Source organism: Sander lucioperca, chromosome 16 (genome assembly GCF_008315115.2).
Source record: "Sander lucioperca isolate FBNREF2018 chromosome 16, SLUC_FBN_1.2, whole genome shotgun sequence".
Lineage (NCBI taxonomy): Eukaryota > Metazoa > Chordata > Actinopteri > Perciformes > Percidae > Sander > Sander lucioperca.
The window spans coordinates 21,300,644-21,320,623 of NC_050188.1; the positions used below are offsets into that span (position 1 = coordinate 21,300,644).

The following is a 19,980-nucleotide window of genomic DNA, read 5'->3' on the forward strand; positions in this document are numbered from 1 at the left end:
AGGGGCAAAAACATGCAAATCTACTGGTTGTTTTTAACCGTTTCACCTCATGACCTCTTCAAATAAAGCATGATTTGTGACCCTTTGTCACACATTGCATGAGTCAGGACCAACAAAGAGTGATTTCCCTTCACACATTGTTTCATTAAACTGATAAAGGATTACATTTGTTAGAAGTCTAAAGAGGTAAAGATATCCAGTATTTCACAATAAAATAGCAAAAATGAGGGAAAAGAAAGCAAATGTAATTTTGTGCAGAGGAAGTTGGCCTATGTTGTGTTTTCCACTTCCTTCCTATTCTACCAACCCCACCCATTAATCTTGTGACCCGTGGGTTGGTAGGCCTGTGTTCTAGGTCCTAGAGCAGTGGGTCCCAACCCAGGGGTCACAAGATATCTCTCTACTTATGTTGTGGAGGCTTTTTTGAAAACTATGGGTTACCCATTTTCTATTTGTTTATTGGTGGTATTTCCCCAAATGACGGAATCCGACGGAAAGTCAAACACTACCAACATTTCAATTTCCCACTGGGGTTAATATTTTATCCCAAAATTCCCAAAGTGGGTTATAAATTGCAGTGCGCATGCGCATGCGCGCGCGCGCACACACACAAGCGGTTGTCAACAGAGATGGCGCTGCGCGAAGGAGCTCTGCGTTGTAATCTGCTAGTCAACAGCCGTAATTTTTACAAATTTACCTCATTTGTTGGTGTCCGGTCGGTGTCTGACAAGGTGTCATCTAAACCCGTAACGTCAGGTGACCCAGAGACCGCGGGTGACCATTTAATCTACACACAAGAACACTTTGCATTAAAGGAGTCCCTCAGAAAGGTAACATGAAGCTAACGTAGCAAGCTATGACGTTACCATGCAAACAAACAAGGCAACAGTTTGCTTTGTTTAGCAGGTGACAGGTGGATATTTAAATACCCGTGTGTGTTGCTAGAAAGCAGCAGTGTTATTCCGCTTAATGTAACTGTAAGAAGCAGCGGAAGGGCTGTATAATAAAAGTGGGTGAGAGGTCACTTTGCTAGCTTGTTACATAGTTCCCCTTGACTGGACTGTGTTGATGTCTGCAGAAGCTGCTCTGTATTACGGCCTGTAGCTTCACCGATAAGAAACATATCACCAAATTTGAACATTGTTTTGATGTTGCTACTTTTGTTGAAAAGCTGTATGCATACATCCTCAAATGACTGCACAAGCCTAACGGAGCCAATGTAGCTAGTTTAGCCAAAGCAGATATAATGTTTGTTTGTATCAAACAAATATTTGGCACTGAATCATATGTTACATCTCCCTCATTGAAGAGCCAAATATCTTTAGTTGCACATTTGAGAACTTCTGGTCATTGACTTTCAAAATGATTTAGGAATTTCAATATTTTCATGAAATTGCTAAAACCCTGAAATATTCATGTGTAGAGATGATCAGAAATTAGAATGGCTATTTAATTTGAATGTGTTAACAATAGTTTGTTAATTTGGTCTCTTGGAAGAGAAGGCAAGATTTACTTTTTATATAGTATTTAGTCTAATTTCTCCAGTATTATAGTCAGTTTTGTGAATTGGGTTAAGGCTGCCGACTATTTGCTTTTCACTTGAGCAATGGTTGGTTTCAAAGACAGAAATATGCCTTCTTTTTCCCAGGTTCCTCCACTTATTCTGCCTTGCCTTTTTCTGCTAGTTATCTGACATGCAGTCCTGTTACTTTTGAAAAGCTAAATATCAGCAGTTGCAAATTATGGTAGTAACATTTTCAAAGCAACCATTAGTAATCAGCATGACAAACAGACATTGGAGACAGAGACTGCAAAAATAACAACAAGTGCCTAATTTAAGGCAGGGAGCGAAAATGTTGCGGTAAATGGGGGGGAAGCATGTTGTGTGACTAAACCTTCAAAAGGATGCCAGAAGGTTGAAAATAAACGAGCACTGGGAATAATGGGAAGGATGAAAATGTGAAAAGGAAATGCAGAACAATATAATTGCAATGCAGGAAAGGGAAATTGAGGCAGCATGGTTTATTAAAAGAAGTCACTGTAGGATAATGTGTGTTTATAGATGGTATACACATAGGGTTATAGGAAATTCTTTTGTGACTGTCCAAGGTCAGTCGTTCATAGTGCCAATGTTTCCACTACCAATTTTCTTTGTGGGTGGGGGGCACTTAGACTATTGTAGCTTTGTGTGTGTTACATAGTGTAGTGCTCAGACTTGAGGCTTCCAGTCTCCCACAAACTGTGTGAGTGTGTGTGTGGGTGTGGTGCGCATGCGCAAGGTCGTTTTCTGTCATTAATGAGGACAAGAAGCCAAAAGAGATTTCCTCAGCACTTCTAGGAAGAGGTTTTTCATGTGCAGCCTCCCATGCTTTCAGACTGGGATTTCCCCTGAAACGTTCAACATAATACCCAGTAAAAGAGAGTCAGATAGTGTTGTGGGCGGGACATTAAGTCAGACTCAGTGGTGAGTGAAACCGAAGCAGAGGGACAGACACAGAGCTGTAGTGGAGCCAAAGTAGCACACTTTTAAATTAATTAACTTTATCGGTTATCAGGCAAATAAAACGTGGATACAGATAATCTGCAAACTGCCAAAAAACGGCCTGATAATCGGCCAGGGCCGATAATCGGTCTATCCCTAGACACAACTACCTAAAACGCTGTTTTTGTCACTGCATTTTAAGTTGGGGTGGGACAAATATATCATGATAAAATAATTTGTAGGCCTAGCTGTTCATGGCTTTCTGCTAGTTCAATGTTTTGGTAGTTTATGACTGTTGTTATGTTGCCGTGAGGGGGAAACTGTACGTGCGGTATCATCTTTTCATCTCTGCTATAAAACTCTGAAACTGTCAACACTAAAATGCAGTGATTTGATAAACTGTAAGTTGGAGTCCTTTAGAAGTCTGGTTTCTTCTTCATTTAGCCTACACATTTGTGATGTAGACTGACTGACTGATTGTCACTGACAGCATGAATTGCCTGCTTGGTTATACCGCAGTTATTATTGGCAATAGGGGTGAATGATTTGCTTCTCTAGTATTGTATCATGTTATATATGATGTTATAATCACAATCATGATTTATGTTGTGATATAGTCAACTTTCTAATATATTTAACTTTCAAACAACTTATACATAAAAAAAAAAACAGATGTGAATGAGCGTTGCCAATCTAGTCAATTAATGACCTGAAAATATATGTAAGAATATAGACTTAATTCTGAATTCCAGACCTTGGCAGCCCTGCTGCTGATTTGCAAAACTGGCTGTTATGAGAAACTATAAATATAATAATAGAAAATTAACTTAATATTTCAATGGGATGGAAATTAGGGGTGGGGGAAAAAATCGATACAGCATAGTATCGCAATATTTTCCGTGGCAATACTGTATCGATACACAGACGCCAAGTCAAGTTATATATGTGTTGGTCAGTTTTGTCTGCTTGACAATCCCATTTTGGAGCAATATAATTGAAGTGAGATGAACAAACAGAGAAATGTATCTTTTTAGATAAAACAGATGTTGACAAAGTTTCCTTTTGGGGACATCATTTGAAATTGGGAAAAATTAGAAGTTGGAAAAAAGGTAATGAATTGCAATATATCGCAGAATATTGCAATATGTTTAAAATCGCAATAATATCGTATCGTGGCATAAGTATCGTGATGATATCATATCGTAAGGCCTCTGGTGATTCCCACCCCTAATGGAAATGGTATACCAAATATCTAACAAACGTGTAATGTGATAAAAGTTAATACACGTTAACACAACCGTTTGGGCTGGCCCAGTCTTAGTGAAGTGTGCAGGGGTAAAACACTCCAGACTGGAAATTTTGTAAGACCTGATGAGTGCAATGTTCTGACCCTGTCCTGCTACTTGACAGTTGGGTAATGTGAAATTGTTCTGGTATGCAACACAAATAGTCCACAATAGAGATTTAGAGTCACTCCCTGATGACCTTTTTGTTTCCCTTTCCATCAGCTAGTCAACCCTCCCTTTCCCTCCTCAGGATTTGAACTTTGAACATAGATGGGTTTTATTGCAGGTTAAAGGGGACAAGTACCTGCCTTTTTTACAGCTCGGTCTTGTGTTTGTCGTTAGCCTGATTTTCAAACATTCAGGCCTAGGCCTGTGCCCCATATATCTGTTGAAAATAGTGTCTGTTTTCTGTTTTAAGCTGTAAAAAAATGATGTCCATGTTTTCTGTCTGCCTCATAGTTAGATATTTCTCAGCCAGTGAGGTTTTTTTTGGCTGGTCAAATGGTTGGCTGGTTTGGGTTTGTGTGTTTTGGAAGGATCCTTTTCTCCTTCCAACACAGATTGCCTGTGAATTCTTCTTCAGCACTTGTTTTTTTTTTGTTAAACACAGGCCTAGTCATTGCTGGTTGTGCTTTCACTCTCAAGCAAAGATTTAACGATAGCTTCATGAAAGAATAATTAAATAGCATTTATTTTTCACAATGCACATTTTGCACATGGTTTATTGGCCGGGGCTTGAATTTGATGTTTCCGATTTCTGTTAGATACCTCTTTAGTTTTAATCATTACTTTTCATGGGCTTTACCCACCCTTAAAAGCATATTGTACTGAGCAGAGAAACACATTAGTAGAGCAGATTGTCATGGGTCTGTTGAAACCATGGCCCATTAGAAATGTTTATGCATTAAAGTGAATAACACCAGAAGCAAAGCTGTTGTAGTTGTTTATATTAATTTGGCTTACAAGTCCAAATCCATTTGTTAGAGGACATTTTAGTTTGGATTGAAAAGCATCCAGCTAGAAACAGACAAAGAAAGTCACAGATCATGCATTTTTATTTTATATTTTTATTTGTTAATTTATTTGGTTGAAATGGCAGGTACAACACTTATTTTGCAGAAACTGTTGTTGATGTCCTGTGCACTAACATTTCCTGTTGACAAAGCCTGCTGTGTAAGGTAGAATTGTTTAAAGAATTGGCAACTAAATACCACATGGACTGTAATCCACATCTAGCCTATAGCATTCTCTGTGAGTTCCCACAAAAATAGCACTGTCTGCTTCTCCAGATGTTGACCACTTCCAGGTGCTCGAAATGAGTCATGGCATCAAGGTTCACTCTTTCCAATGTCTATTCCAAAGCTAGGTTGCAACCCTTACTACCTGCAGGCATTTTTGGCCATAACTCACAAAACCAAGGCACTATTCGTTCCTTATGAATTCATTATTTAATTTAATTTAATTTAGTTCTGATACGAATGAGCACAAAACTGGTACATTTGGAGACATATTATGTAAGTTATTAAAAACATATTCTGTATCAGCTAGTTAACAACATCCACATTGTGCTGTATATAGTGAAAAGTATTCCTTAAAGCATATAATAAAGTCATCCTTCATTTTCAGGCAGTTGTGTATCACAGGCTTTGTGGCTGAATAAGCGGAGTGGCTGCTAACCCAGAGGGAAACTGGGTTTCAGAACCAAGCTTTATTTTTGCATGCTGTTCTAAATATTACTTTAGAGGTTTCCTGCCAATAGTTAAATGGTGGAGGAAACAGTGAGTCATTATTATATTGGTTGAATGCAAAGTTGTGGAATATCAGCACAATATTGGCTACCAGCAGCTTTAGTATAAAAGTATCAGTGCCATCCCTCAAAAAACCCAAATCCCCAAACCCTCAGTGTAATTTGCACTGTAAGTAAGTTGTATTGGGAAACTTTACAATTTTGTGTTACCAACATTGTCACTGAATTCTGTTACAAGTTGGTTTTAAGCACCATTTTTCTGCTCCAAAATGACACAGTTTGGGATTGAGGCCAAACCCATGCCATTGTTTTAAAAGCCTGCAGCTTGTCATTTTCTATGTCACTAGCCAAGCTTCGGTTATCAGTATGGGACTGATAGGAACTAGCATGCCATGTATACTGTCACTGTATTGTCATCATTATAGATTCACCGTGCGGTACTCTTTCCAGCCTGCTCTCTATTCATTGATATGTAATACCTTAGCTCGCTGTCTGCTAGAGATAGATTACATAGACTTAAATATGGATGTGCACTGCACAGCAGGGAACCAATGTATAACAGTCATTGTACATGTTTTTTTCTCTCGTAATGTAATGCGATCCTCTTAATGTTAGTTGTGACACAGGAGATAGAATAGCAGGGCTGTCATTTGTTGTTAGAATCATCGTTTTAAATCTTTACATGTTCGCAAAGAAACATGCAAACATATGCACAAAATGCTTGAAAAACACCATTTATAATATTATTTCATGCACATTATAAGAAGTACACATAACATACCATATCTCTTCCCTGTTGTGGGCTCTAGATCATCGACCAGGAGATCAACCCCCACGTGGATCAGTGGGAAGCAGAAGGGAAGTTTCCAGCCCATAAAATCTTCAAGATCTTAGGAAGTGCTGGTTTTCTAGGAGTCAGCAAACCAGTCGGTAAGAGTGTTCGGTTATCTTTTCCTTTGAGAGGATCATTTAAAAACCAACAAAAGTAGAACATTCATTTCCATAAACACACGTTTGGGTGATGCAGTTGCTCGGTGATTAGACACAGACAAAGAACCTGTTGTTTTGGAGTCTGGCATGACATTGCCTACAGGAATGAAAGTTGGTGTTTGTTTGGCCACCTGTATCTTTGTCAGGTCTGTAATCGACTAAAAGTGCATGCTGGGATAGTTTCCAGCGCCTGAGACTCTGAAAATGAATTTTGGATTGACTAAATGTGAATGATTTCTTTTGAAATCTTTTTTTTATTTTTTTTATCTAAGATCAGTGACATTTTTATGAAAAATGACAAAGTTTTAATTAATCTAGTGGATTTTTTGTGCATAATCTGGAGCAGAGCGATTAGGTTAAAGGCCTGTTTGTTTGATTTAGAGACCAAGAAGCCTTTTTGAATTTTGGAGGAGGCTTGTTTTCATGGAAAGAATCTAAGGAGATAATAGGACTGGCAGAAAATGATAACAGCCATCATAGCAAGGTGCCAAACTTAGTGCACCTTATGTGCTGTTGGAAACAAAAAGCCATTTTGCCTGATTGTTTCTCACTGAGAATGTTTATTTTAACAAGTTGACTCCATTTGTATTCTTGGGCACTTTAGTTGGTAATTCATACAAATATGACAAATAACCTGTGCCTCGGTCTACATGATTTATGTTTTTGGGACGTGCTGTTTCTTTTGCCATTCCAAAAGTCCCATAATAAATCTATAACATATCTGTTACTTAAAAAGCCCTTGCTTTTGAGGACAAAATTTTTTAATACAAGAATACACATGGATAATGGTCACATCAGAATCATTATTTAAGTTGTAGGAAGAATTTGTCTGAAGGGAATCAAAATGTGTTCTGACTGACCATCCTTGCGTCAAGGCATTTCTTTTTCACAGCTGAAGTTTCTCTCTGTTTGACAGCCACACATTACAGTTGGTCTGGTTTAGAAATGTTCCCACTGTGATGATGGCTGTCTGCTACACTATATCCCATTTCCAGATGTGTACCCAGCTGTGTCACTGCTGGGCTTGAGGAGGGAGCGAAATAAGTACTGCACAGTACAGGACCACAAAATAGTTGTGGTTGTGATGTGTAACTTCATTCTGAATATACGAATAGATTTGTGGAAAGTGTGTGACAATCAACAGCAGAGATCTAAAGTTTCTCAGTTATACCACATTCAGGTATTCCCAAAGTAATAAATTCATCATCTCTATTCAATTGCCACTTTTCATCTTGGTCTTCGTCTTGCCGTGATAACAGCACTGTGGTAAAAACAGCTGTTATGGCTGTTCTGACATTTGCTGCTGAAAGAACAAATCAGGTGAACAATGTTGGATATTGAGCTCTGTGAAGAAGATTGCACCACAGGTCTGTAGGTCAAAGAAGGGGGGGGTGGGGGAATTAAAATGTGCTGAGTACACAAGTCTTAAGCATTAGTTGGCAGGATTAGAGAGGAGGAGCGGCCCAGCAGAAGACACACTGTATTATCAGGTGGTACATTACGTGGGTTAAGTATATAAAAACAACTGTCAGGGTTGACATGTTTCAGTAAGCAATTTAAATCATATACACTGTACATCATATACTTGCAGTACAGTATTTAGTCTAGATTCTAGTCTTAAGTCTTAAAAGTCTTAAAAGAATGATGTTTTAGTCAACAAAAGCTAATGGACAAATATTGTATTCTCTTTAAAAAAGACTGTTGCTCAGTTACCATAATGTGGAATCTGGCTCCTTCTCATAATTCTTGCTGTGTTTGGCTTATTTTTTTGTAATATTAGGAATAACCGAAGTTGCCATGGTATTATATGTCTTAAGGAAAGTGTGCAGTTGGAGTAGCTCCAACTAGACGTGTCTTTGCTGCAGTGCTAACTAATGAAGCAGACTCAAAGAATTCTGCACTGGCTTAATTGATTCATAGGCTCGGATTACAGGAATGGCAATGGGGATTTAGGAGTCTGTTCAATGGAGAAATCATTCATCAGGTGGAAAGTCAAAGCCAAGTACAACAAAAAACACTCTCATAGTCATGTAATAAAACATCTGCAAATATGGTGACATTTTGTAATCTACTCACAATATAAATAACCTTGTTTAAACCTTGTTTAGATCCAGAATCAAGTGATATTGTCTCGTGTGCCATCTACCTTAATCTGTCTTGTTTCAAGCACAGACATTCGATTCTAGAAAGGCTAAACTGCATGGGGAAGTGTAATGATTTCATCTCATAGAGCTGAGATACAAATTTGAAATGATTCATTGTTTTATGGAAAATAACTTTAAAATGCTCCATTTAAAATGAAATGATTTGTTGTGATATAATGGTTTTAATTTCTCAGTAAACATTTAAAAGTGCCATGTTGTACAAGTCAGGAGGTAAAACAAATCTTAAGTGTCGTTCTCTTGGCTTAGGGCCTAAAAAGCCGACTGTTGCATGTCATTGCCCATCTCTGCCTGATGTCCTGTCATCTCTCTACTATCTTATAAAGGCATAACATGTCCCAGAAAAGAAAGAAATCTGAGAGTCTGCCCAACAAGTGAACTCAAATGTGATTCAGGCTTATTTTTGAATTCCTGTTTCTACACATTAACTTAATGCCCCTCCATGGGCATTGATGACTTAAAACCCAGGAAAACAGAGCACTGGGCAAGAAAGTTAATGCTCCTGTTTACATGGTTTGTAGCTATACAGCAGGTCCCTTTTATTTAATCAATCAAACTGACAAGAACACTCAACACTTATTTCCCACTCTTTTTCCATGTACAAGGAAAGGCATTATTACCTTCAAAACATGAGAACAGGAAGTTTACCTAAGTCAGCCATGTTGAGGGAGAAGACAGGGATGACCCTTGGCTCCCTGCCTGTTTTCCTCTGCTCTGAGGAAGAGGTATCTGCAGTTCACACCATGGCAGTGGCCTTTTGTCTCCTGCCTGACTGATAGAACCTGGCATCCTCCACAGTTTACCCTTTAACTGAATATTTTTGCTACAAATGTTTAGGTGAATAACCTCTTGGAGAGACGTGTGTGTCCAGGCTGTTTCCTTTCTCACAATTTCTACTTTGGTAATACTATGATACATGCATTACAATGGCTTGTCTTTCTATTCAAAAACGTTACTAACACAGTGACTTTTCGGATTTGATTGTAGATGACACTGTAATGGTTATAACGTGCATTCTGAAGTTGAGTAATAGTGCGGTTACACCTATGTCAGTTGTAGTAATTGTTACACAATTGTCATGGATCTGAGCTTGTGATTGATTCTTTGGCCATCTTTCCCATGTGGAGAAGTGGTTTTATCACTAGGTCACTGGTGTTGCTGTGCATATAGAATATAAAACTTTGTTATTCTCTTTTGACATTGCCAGTATCTGCTGGTGCTGCACCTTTAAATTATCTCAATCTTTGTCCTTCAATATGTGCTTCATATGGAGCTCCACCTGATGAGAACCTACGCTGAGGAACATCTGGTGTTCAGAAGAAATACGTGTAGGATTGACATTTGTGACAGACTTTTGTTTGTTTTTTCTTCTGCTTGCTTGTTCAACCAGATGGCCTGCTGTTTTGCTTAAAGTGGAATAAACCTCAGTGCTTCCCTTCATCCACATTATCCACCGCAGGGTTTCCAGTGCTTAGAGACTTATCGCTGCACAGCTGCACCTGCTTCCTCTTATTTTTGGCTCCCCCACTCCCTTGTTTGCCTGTCCCACTATATCTCCCTCTTCCTATGTCCCCATTTATTTTGTTCTCCTCGTTCTCCCTGACAGTCTGCCAGACTGTGCTTTACTTTATTCGATAACTAGTCTGACAGGTGACATTAAACCACTTTGCTAGATTTGCAGGCCTCCATGTGGTATATTCACCCATAGTTATTCAATTCATTGTTAGTCAGTGCTAGTATCCATCATCCAGTGGCTGGCATTACAATATCAATTGATGGGAAAACTGAGCACCTGTGGGTTTCTGTTGTAGTTTTTTTCCTGTTTTATTGTGTTGATTTATTCTCTCTTTCCTTGTTGTTTTACGTCTCATGTTTCTGTCTTCTGTGTTTCACCTTGTGTCTGTTTCATGCTTAGTTTCCTGTTTTATTTTGTAGTCCCTCTGTTTCTCCCATGTCATGTCTTGTTTTACTTCCTGCCTTGTGTTTTTCCCACCTGTGTGATTGTCTGCCCCGCCCTGATGTCTTTCACCTGTTCCCCAGCCCTTGTGTCACCTGTCCCTTGTTTCACCCTTGTTTACTTGTGTAGTCTGTGTGCGTTCAGTGTCTGTTGTTGGTTTGTCTTCATCCATCGTGAGTTTTGTGTGTGAGTTCCTTCCAGTGTAAGCTATATTTTCGTGTTCTTGGATTTTATATGGACATTACCAGCTTGCATGTTTTGTAAGTTCTCTTTGTGTTATCATTACATTGTTATTTTTTTTCTGCTGCTTCCTCCTTGTCTTCCTGCACTTAGGTCGAAGCCTCAACTCTGACAGCACCAAGCATTTTAAAAATGCTCAGTCTTGTTACATTTTGCTGACTGGATGTTATCATTGAGATATTTGTCTTAAAGAATTAACTGTGAGCTAACATTTGCCAGACCAGCATGGGATGATGATGTTCAGTTTTCTGTAACGCAGAGAGCCATTTGTTTTCATAATGTTGTGTGTTTTTTTTTTTTGTTTTTTTTAAAAAAAAGGCCCAAAGCATCTTTGCTAATGCCCATACATGTCCCACATTCACAAAAATAAGAAGTAAAGAGAAAATACAGTCAGCAGGGCAGGGTGTCTGCAGATACAGACACCACCACACACTTCTAGTGGGTGATAAGTGATGATTTAGAGGGATTACTTTTGTCTATACATTGTTTTTAAGGAAAACCCTACAAAGAATACCTTTTAAGAGAAATGCAGTATAAAAGCCAGCTTATTCCACGAGTAACGGACAGAAAATTGTCCTTTAGCATTAAGTATATAATATATAGAGTATAAAACACATTAATTTCATAGATGCTGCGACTGATGATTAAAGGCAAAATAAAGGAAAGGAAAAGAGAGGTCTCTTTATAAGGGCAACTGACAGGTTTATAATGCACTGTTAAACTCTATTGATGACCTAAGGTCTTTGCAAATGCCTCCACTGCCAGAATGGAGGAAATTGAATCCTTACTTTTTTTTCAGTAAATTAGTTGTTTGAGAGATCAAAATCAAGTTTTATATACTAAGCAGAACAGATGAGATGACACTGAGATGTCAGTGACCCTTTTTTGCTCCATGGTTCTGATCTCCCAGTAGTGCTTTTTACACATAATTACAGGTAGTGCAATTAATGATAACATCCTGTAATTAATTTGAGTGCATGCTCCAGTGCCAACAGATCAGTTGAGAATATTATACCAGTGTTTGTGTGTGCCTACAGAAACCTGTTAGGCAGTGACTTTATCACAAAGACAACAGGAAAGATGGAAGGGAGACAGGGAAGGTGGGTGCAGAGCTAGTTTAAGGTGACTAATGTGCAGTAGTGATGGGGTGTATTTATCCAAAGTGACATTGGTATGCCATTCTTTCTTCCTCTCTCAGCGGAATAGCAAAGGTCCTCATCTATTATCAAATGTGCATAAATAAGGAAAAAATAATCCGAACAAAAAACCCACACAATGTACAGTGAACTGTCAGCCTTGAACTGTCAGCAGTAGCTAAAGGGGTGTGTGTTTTGTCCCATGCAGAGTATGGAGGCTTGGGTCTTGACTTCAGCTACAGCGTAGCTGTTGCAGAGGAGCTAGGCAACATCCGCTGTGGAGGCATCCCCATGGCCATTGGTGTACAGAGTGACATGGCTACTCCTGCACTGGCCAGGTACAATCCCACTAACAATGATGTTGGATTTGTTTTTATACATATGAGATTTGTCATAGGGGAAAGGTTTGCAGCATAGTATTACATCCCCAAATCCAGTGTTTTCGCTGTTCCCTTAAATAAACTCAGTTTGGCTTGGAGACATGTCTTTATGTAAATGTGTATTGTTGCTTGCTGCCATACTCTCTCTCCACCTCTGTCTTTTTTTAACAACTAATCAGCGACTCAGGCATCAATGTCTGCTTTGTCTTTTTTTCCTTTTTACACCACCACTAGAGCCACTTGTGTAAGAGCTGGAGTACATTTTCAAACAGTTATCCTAAATGGGTGTTTCATTTGAGATGATAAAAGGTTGCTTGAATTGCAAACAACTGTCGCCCTGTTTACCCTGCAGATAATTATGTTGTCCAAACAAACAATGGACATTTCTCAGACATTTTCTTAGGGCTGGGCGATAGGAAGAAAATCAGATATCGCGATATTCTTGACCAAATGCCTCGATATCGATGTTGTGGCGATATTCTATGGTTGACAATTGGTGCTTTAACAAAATATCTTCACACTTAGATTTTAGATAAATAATCATCAGTAATGTGGACATAATGTCTAAGTGGGGGAAAAGGCAAATAATAGAACAGCTAGAACAGTCTGGTAAGTTCAGAAAAGTACATCACTTTACTGTAATGCAGCCTTTAACACCAGGAAAAGACAATACTTATGTCATATCACGATATTACGATATCTAGTCTTATACCATGGTCTGGGTGAATACTCGATTCTGATTGGCTGCAGGGTGTCCATAAAAAAGTGATATAGGACACCTACTAAAGGAGTTCTGGTGAAACTGTCTGTTAATGCGCTACATTAAATCAAAAAGGAAATATGGATCTATTATTTCCATATCATATCACAATCGATATCTATCGATATATATTGCCCAGCCCTACATTTTACTCATTATGTGGTCCAGCTCTGCAGAGACGTCTGTCTCCTTTTTTTACACCTATTTTCTTAGCTTGTGTTTATTGTTATTGTTTATTGTGTATTTTTATTGGTCAATGGGCAATGATTACGTCAACAGCTGCACTTGTTAACAAGTCGTGAGTTGCACTGATTGCACTTAGTGATGCAGATAGAATCCATTTTATTCTGGTACAAACACTATAACCCACTCCATATCCATACTGCTTCTGACCACTGCTAAAGAAATCTACACATTTCTACAAGGTGTCCTCACTTGTGGTTATCAACAAGTTATGACAGCGATATACTGTATACTGAAGGCAGAGGATTTTACAGTGAATCAATGAATTGCTTATTAACAGGTTCTGCAGCACCATCTGCTCAGCTGCGATGCTACTCTGCCAGCCCAGTGGCTGCAGAGTATTATGAACAATTAAAACTGAAGTCCACTGCCGCACAAACTAGGATCATCTCAGGTACTTTTTACTGCATTGTGTGTAAAATATATTTTTCTTTAATGTTTGCTAACTTCTACATATTGCAGATGTAGATACAGTATAACTGTAACAACAAGCCATGCATATTACTCCTTTTTGTTTAATCTTTTATGGTCCAGGCCCTTTTTTTAACAGTATCTTAGTGGTGATATTATAGTTTTGCTAAAAAATACAGCCTATTGTGCAGCCCTTTTTCAGAAGTTACACTCCTTAAGGGTATGTGTATTCATATACCGTATTTGGTAATTGTTTGGCTCACCCATGTATGGCCTTGGCTTGTCGTGTGATATCATCCTGCTGTAAAACAGCTGTTGCTACAATAATTCAGTGAAACAGAGTTTGGAGTCTCGGGAGCTTAATTAGGGGATCTACACTAGCTTGCAGTGAGGGCTAAGTGCTAAGAGGGCAGCCAAAATACCATGGGAGCTTCAGGGTAAGACTCCCTCCTCCTGTCCCATTGGAACTGTAATTGCCTCAAACATGGCAGTGTGGTCCACAACTTTTACTAGACAGGTGCCTGACAATCCTCTTTGTCGATCTACTTTGTTTAGAAGTATTGTCTTTTAGATCTTAGTTTATAGGAAATCAACAAGGGGTGCTCCTGGCTTCCCCTTAGTGTCAAGGGGTAACTTCTAATTAATAGTTACTAATATATGTTTTCATTTCTACATATTTGTGTGTCTGCAGGTTTGGTTCAGCTGAGTTAAAGAGAGAGTTCCTCCTTCCGTCCATCATGGGGGACAAAGTAGCCTGCCTCGGAGTTAGTGAAGTCGGAGCCGGCTCTGATGTCTCAAGTACGTCTCACCTTCATCTTCTGGTCACTTATTATCATCATTTCCTTTTTAGCTCTTGAAGGACCATTTTAAAGGAACTCATGCTACAGAAATGATTGAGGAGCCAAAATGCAGCAGTTTTATCCACCTTCAGATTTCACCACTTTTTGACTTCTTTTTTCTGGATTAGTATGCGTTATGTTTTACACTTAAGAGTAATACACCAGCTTCAGCTTTTCATTTAAGGGCCAACATTTTATTTCTAGGATTATTCATCTATTGAAACTTTTCATTTAACCTTCTGTCCTTAGACTCATCTTTCCAATTTTCTCTCTCCCTCCATCCATGTACACAACTCTACCACATATGAATTCAGGTATCAAGACAAAGGCAGTAAGGGAAGGGGACGAATATGTGATCAACGGGGGAAAGATGTGGACCACAAACGGTACCCAGGCTGACTGGATCTGTCTTCTCGCAAACACCAATGACGGGCCCCCACACAGAAACAAATCCCTCTTCTGTTTGCCGATGAACCTACCAGGTAGGAGTCAGTTATTTGTGGGATGATTTTCCTGTAAAAGCAAAAAAAAAAACATTTAAGCTGAAAATGAATCATTAATTGACATTCATCATCTGGGATTCATACATCACATTCACAAATACAAATCCCTCAAATTTATTATTTTGAAATATATTTATATTCTGTGTTATTATTATTATTATTAGTCTGCCTGTGCCAAGATGCATTATGACATTTATTTCTGTTTCCTGTACTTACCATTGTAGGAGTACACATCGCCCGCAAGATTGATAAACTGGGAATGTGGTCATCAGACACAGCTGAACTGTTCTTCGATGACGTTCGTGTGCCCTGCAAGAACATCATCGGCCAGGAAGGCATGGGCTTCACCTATCAGATGCTTCAGTTCCAGGAAGAGAGGCTCTGGGCAGTGGCCAATAGTGAGTGTGCCTTTCTTACAGTTCTTCATCTCTCCCTATCCCCCCACCCATATCCACTAATCGGGTATTATCTTTCCTAGTTTTATTCACTCTCACTTCTGTTTTTCACCCCAGCTCATCCGCCTTCCACAGATGTAACTGTAAATTGCACAGTTTATTGTATTAGTGGATCCTTACAGTTTCCAAGAATTGGGGAGTTCAGGTCACACAGTTCAAGCCATTAATCTTCTGTAAAGGAGTTGTTTGCTTTTGATTCTGAGTAACAAGTGTGCATCACTATCTTTCTTGGGAACTGGTGAGAAACTGTTCTAGGGGAAGTTCAACTTTTACGTGCTATTACTGAATCTGAAATGGATGGCCAGAGGCCTGTACTACGAAGCAAGATTTGGCGTTAATGAGGTAACTTCAGGTTCAACCCAGGGTTTTGTGTATCACAATGGTGGATCACTTGTTACCGGGTTCAGTCGCCGTGGTAACTTATGCTGAACACCTAACCTGGTCGGGAGCAGGTTATGTTGGAGATTAGAGATCAACCGATGTAAAAGCACCGCCTACTGACCAATCAATACTCAGTTGATAACGACGTCACCGTTTTTAGAAGATCCGATGGAGCTTGGTGCGCGGAGAGAAAGAGAGAGAGAGAGAGGTGTGCTCATAAAAGTTAAAACATTTAGAGACCGACAACCCCGTTAACATTCCCTGATAGGTATCTTTATGAAATATATTGATTTTCAGCGCAGAGAATTACGCATAGGCTATTTGTCGGCTTCTTGAGCCGTGTGTTGCCAATGCCACACATCGGTTTGAATTATATTTTTTTTATTTGCTCCCATGATCGCTTCCCACTGCCAGGGTTGCAACTGAAATAAAAGGCTAAAGCAACGACAGTTTATGGAAAGGACAAGTGTAATTATGGTCAGATCTTGTGCCTGACTGATGGGGAAGTGATATTGATAAGCGTTGTGATTTACACATAACGGCGTCTGCTATTTTTTGCCAGCTTTCCTTCCTGTTTTAGGAAACAGCGACTGTATTGCTTTTTGCCTGTAAAACCGTGTCTGTGTTCTTCATATTTATGTAGAATTATAGTTTGCTCTTATGTAAAATATGCGTCTCTGGTAGATGTTTGCGATTGGTCATGCTGTGCAAACACCGCCTCTTTTATGTGAACGCGCGCGTTGCTGGACTGGGAAACCCTGGGTTGATTGAACTAGTTGTTAACCACCATCGTGACACAGTTTATGCAGGACTGTGGTTGTTAGGTTAGGTGAAGCCGGGTAACTGAAATCAATCCAGGCCATGTTGATCTTGATTCGTAGTACAGGCCTCAGGTAAACCTTTGTGCATCATATCATCAATCAGAGACACAAATGACGAACACTCGCATAGATGCATGCAGTGCAGGTGGAAGCAGCAGTAGTAGTAGTAGTAGTATTAAGGTCACATCTCTCCATGTCTCTATCTTAACACCTCCAGTCTTGACCATGATGGACAACATCATTCAGGAGACCATCCAGTACACACGGCAGAGGAGGATCTTCAAGCAGCCTGTCCTCTACCACCAGTCGGTTCACTTCAGGTTGGCTGAGCTGCAGACGGAGGTCGAGCTGCTCCGCTCCCTCCTCCACCGAGCTACAGGTGCGGTCGCTTTATATACAGACATAACAAAAAAAAAAGTGAAAGATTAATAGTATACGACAGATGTAAGAGGGTGCGGTTTTTGCATTATCACAGCACTTGGGTTATTGGGTTATTTCACTTCCAGATTTTGCATTTCCAAAATATTTTTAAAACCCAGGCCTGGATTAGAAACATGCATGCTAGATTTTGCATTTGCAGTATTTTAGGAAAATTCTTCCAAATGAATGCATGCAGCTGTCCTTGTGGCACTTAATACCATAGATAAGACTAAGGCTTCAGTAGCGAAGGCCACGGTTGACTCAGTCCTAAAAAGAATGATGTGACTGCCAAAATAGTCTTGAGTGGGTAATTTGTACATGTACAATGCAGCAGGTTGGTTCAAAAGATGGAGGGAATAGTGCAGGCTGGAGAATAATGTGGTAGCTTAACTATTAAGTAGAGATAAGTTAACAGTGATGGTAACAGTATGGTCGGTTGGCTATAGACAGACAGATCAGTAATTGCTTGCTACTAGATTGCTGAAGCAAAAATAATTTCCTGGATGAGTTGCCTGAAACAATGATTAACACCATGTTTTGTCTGGAGTTAAATTCTAGGGTATTTGATTTTTTTTAAAGATATACACAGGCATTCAAGAGCTATGCTAACATTGTCTTTTTCCATGTAATTCTATTAATTGTTCTAATCTAGATTTTCTTCTCAAAGAACAAATAAATTACAAACTTTCAACTTTTTCTTTTAAAGTTGAGTAGAACAATTTGGGATTGACCGTCTTACTCAAGGACACTTGTATGCTGTATACTGTATGTGTGGTGTACTGTATGTGACAGGAGGAGCCGGGGTTTAAACGATTAAAGGCTGACTTGCTCTACCAAACTACTGTTGGTTGTGTGTGTACTGGCATAACTTCAAAACCCACAGCCAGCTTGGCCACCTGAAAAACTGGCACATACCCGGCTCCTCCAAAATACATCCCACGCGCTTTACGCTGCAGTGTTCATGATATAAATATGTAGGTGCATCATGGTGGGCGGGTGTTCAAGGTCTTGTGATTTTCTCGTATTAGTAACCACTTCAGTGGCAAGCAGCTTTGAATGAATCTAGCTGCTCCGATTCGTTAGCCCAGAAACAGATCAAAGCTTTTGCATCTGTTTGGCACTGGTAAATAGAAACACACATGCACACTGAAACAGGAAAAATCATGCAGGAACAAGGAACATGTGTGAAAGAGGCATTGATCAGCCACCAGTGACCCTGAAACTGAGCCACGTTTGTTTGTTGTCCTAATTTTCCTCTCTACATTTTTTATAATGCCTTTTCATCCACCTGGCCATTTTTCACTCACCCGTGCTTGTGCCACTACTTGTATTCTTCCTTCTTTTTCTGCAGCATTGTACATTAAAGGCAATGATGTCACCAGGCTGGCATCCATGGGCAAATTAAAGGGGGGCCGTCTGGCCAGGGAACTGGGTGACAGCTGTCTGCAGTTTTGGGGAGGAATGGGCTTCACCAGTGACGTTCTGGTCAGCAGATTTTACAGGTGAGGCTGGTCAGAAAAAAAGTAACTGAAATACGTCTTTTGTTCAGTGATCTGGTTTTAAAACTCTTTTCTGTTTTCTCTATCACATGGATTTATAGCATATAGCCCCATGATATTCAATTATTTTCACACCTGTGCACTTTGTTCATCTCATTTGAAAAAAATATCTGACTGCAAAACCATGACTTTGCCAAGTTAGTGACTTTGACAAGTCACTAACACAGGTTGCTAGCCAACTATGGTTATAATTGGCTGCCACCTATGCTTTTTGTGAGGGTATACTGTTTCTATGGTAAGAACAACCTCTCCAGTTAGCAGGAGCTTGATACAGCTCATGGTCAATGTATTTTTACAAGGAATTTAAACCAGATGTTAGGCTCAGATTGATTTATGGCTTTTACATAAACAGCATGTGCTCAAGTAATACTAATTGTCAAAGACTTGCAATTAGGGTCAGTCTCCTGTTGTGCACTGTTGAGCTATGAATCTTATTTGTTTATTCAGTGTATTATCAAGTAACCGTGTTTGATTCAGATTCTCCCTTATTTTACTCTGTGCTGACATTTACTGATGGGGCAAATAGTGCAGCTAAACAAGGGGTCAAGGATGTGCAGTGTCACTTTCAGTGAGGGGGGGAGAAATCATTGCTGCAATTATTTAAGTGAATCAGATGTTGAAGAAAATTCAGATGATTTTTTCAGAAAAAACACCAGTTTGTATTAATCTTGTCTATTTTAGAGATTCCAGGTTAATGTCGATTGGTGCAGGGGCTGATGAGGTCATGCTGGGAATCATCTGCAAGTACATGGACACACTGCCCAAGAACTGATATCAACACCTGACCCAGGGGCTGATCTGCTGCTCCACTGCTGATAATGTGCTAATCAGTTACAATGAATTGCTAAACACAGATCACCTAAGTGCAGTTCTGATATGTTAAAATTCTTGACATACAATGCATTAGATTGTTATGCCTTTGATTGTTTATACTGTATGTGGTCTGAAAGACTCAAACACACAGAATTATAAATCTCGTTTTTGTTTTTCATAACCTTACAAATGTGAACAGCCAAATGTAATTATGTAACTTGTAATTTGTTCATTTAAACATCCTTTGAAGACAATCTATTTTTTTTAGAATAGACTAAGCAAAATAATGTGCACAAAAATGAATGTTGTGTAAATTAAAGTGTGCCAATTATGTCATTGACAAATTTATAAAATCACTTCAAGTACCAGTTCAATTTTAACTTTTTTTTTTTTTT

The 19,980-nt window shown here is 39.2% G+C and overlaps 1 protein-coding gene across 1 annotated transcript; it reads left to right on the plus strand.

Annotated features, from left to right (window-relative positions):
• The first annotated feature begins 595 nt into the window (after nucleotides 1-595).
• On the plus strand, nucleotides 596-19,951 carry zgc:85777 (uncharacterized protein LOC405871 homolog). The gene is made up of 9 exons (XM_031323101.2): nucleotides 596-830; nucleotides 6,325-6,445; nucleotides 12,209-12,338; nucleotides 14,486-14,592; nucleotides 14,948-15,115; nucleotides 15,361-15,534; nucleotides 17,011-17,172; nucleotides 18,565-18,715; nucleotides 19,454-19,951. The coding sequence occupies exons 1-9, from the start codon at nucleotides 630-632 to the stop codon at nucleotides 19,542-19,544; spliced, it is 1,305 nt and encodes a 434-aa protein (XP_031178961.1). The 5' UTR covers nucleotides 596-629; the 3' UTR covers nucleotides 19,545-19,951.
• The last annotated feature ends 29 nt before the right edge of the window (nucleotides 19,952-19,980 follow it).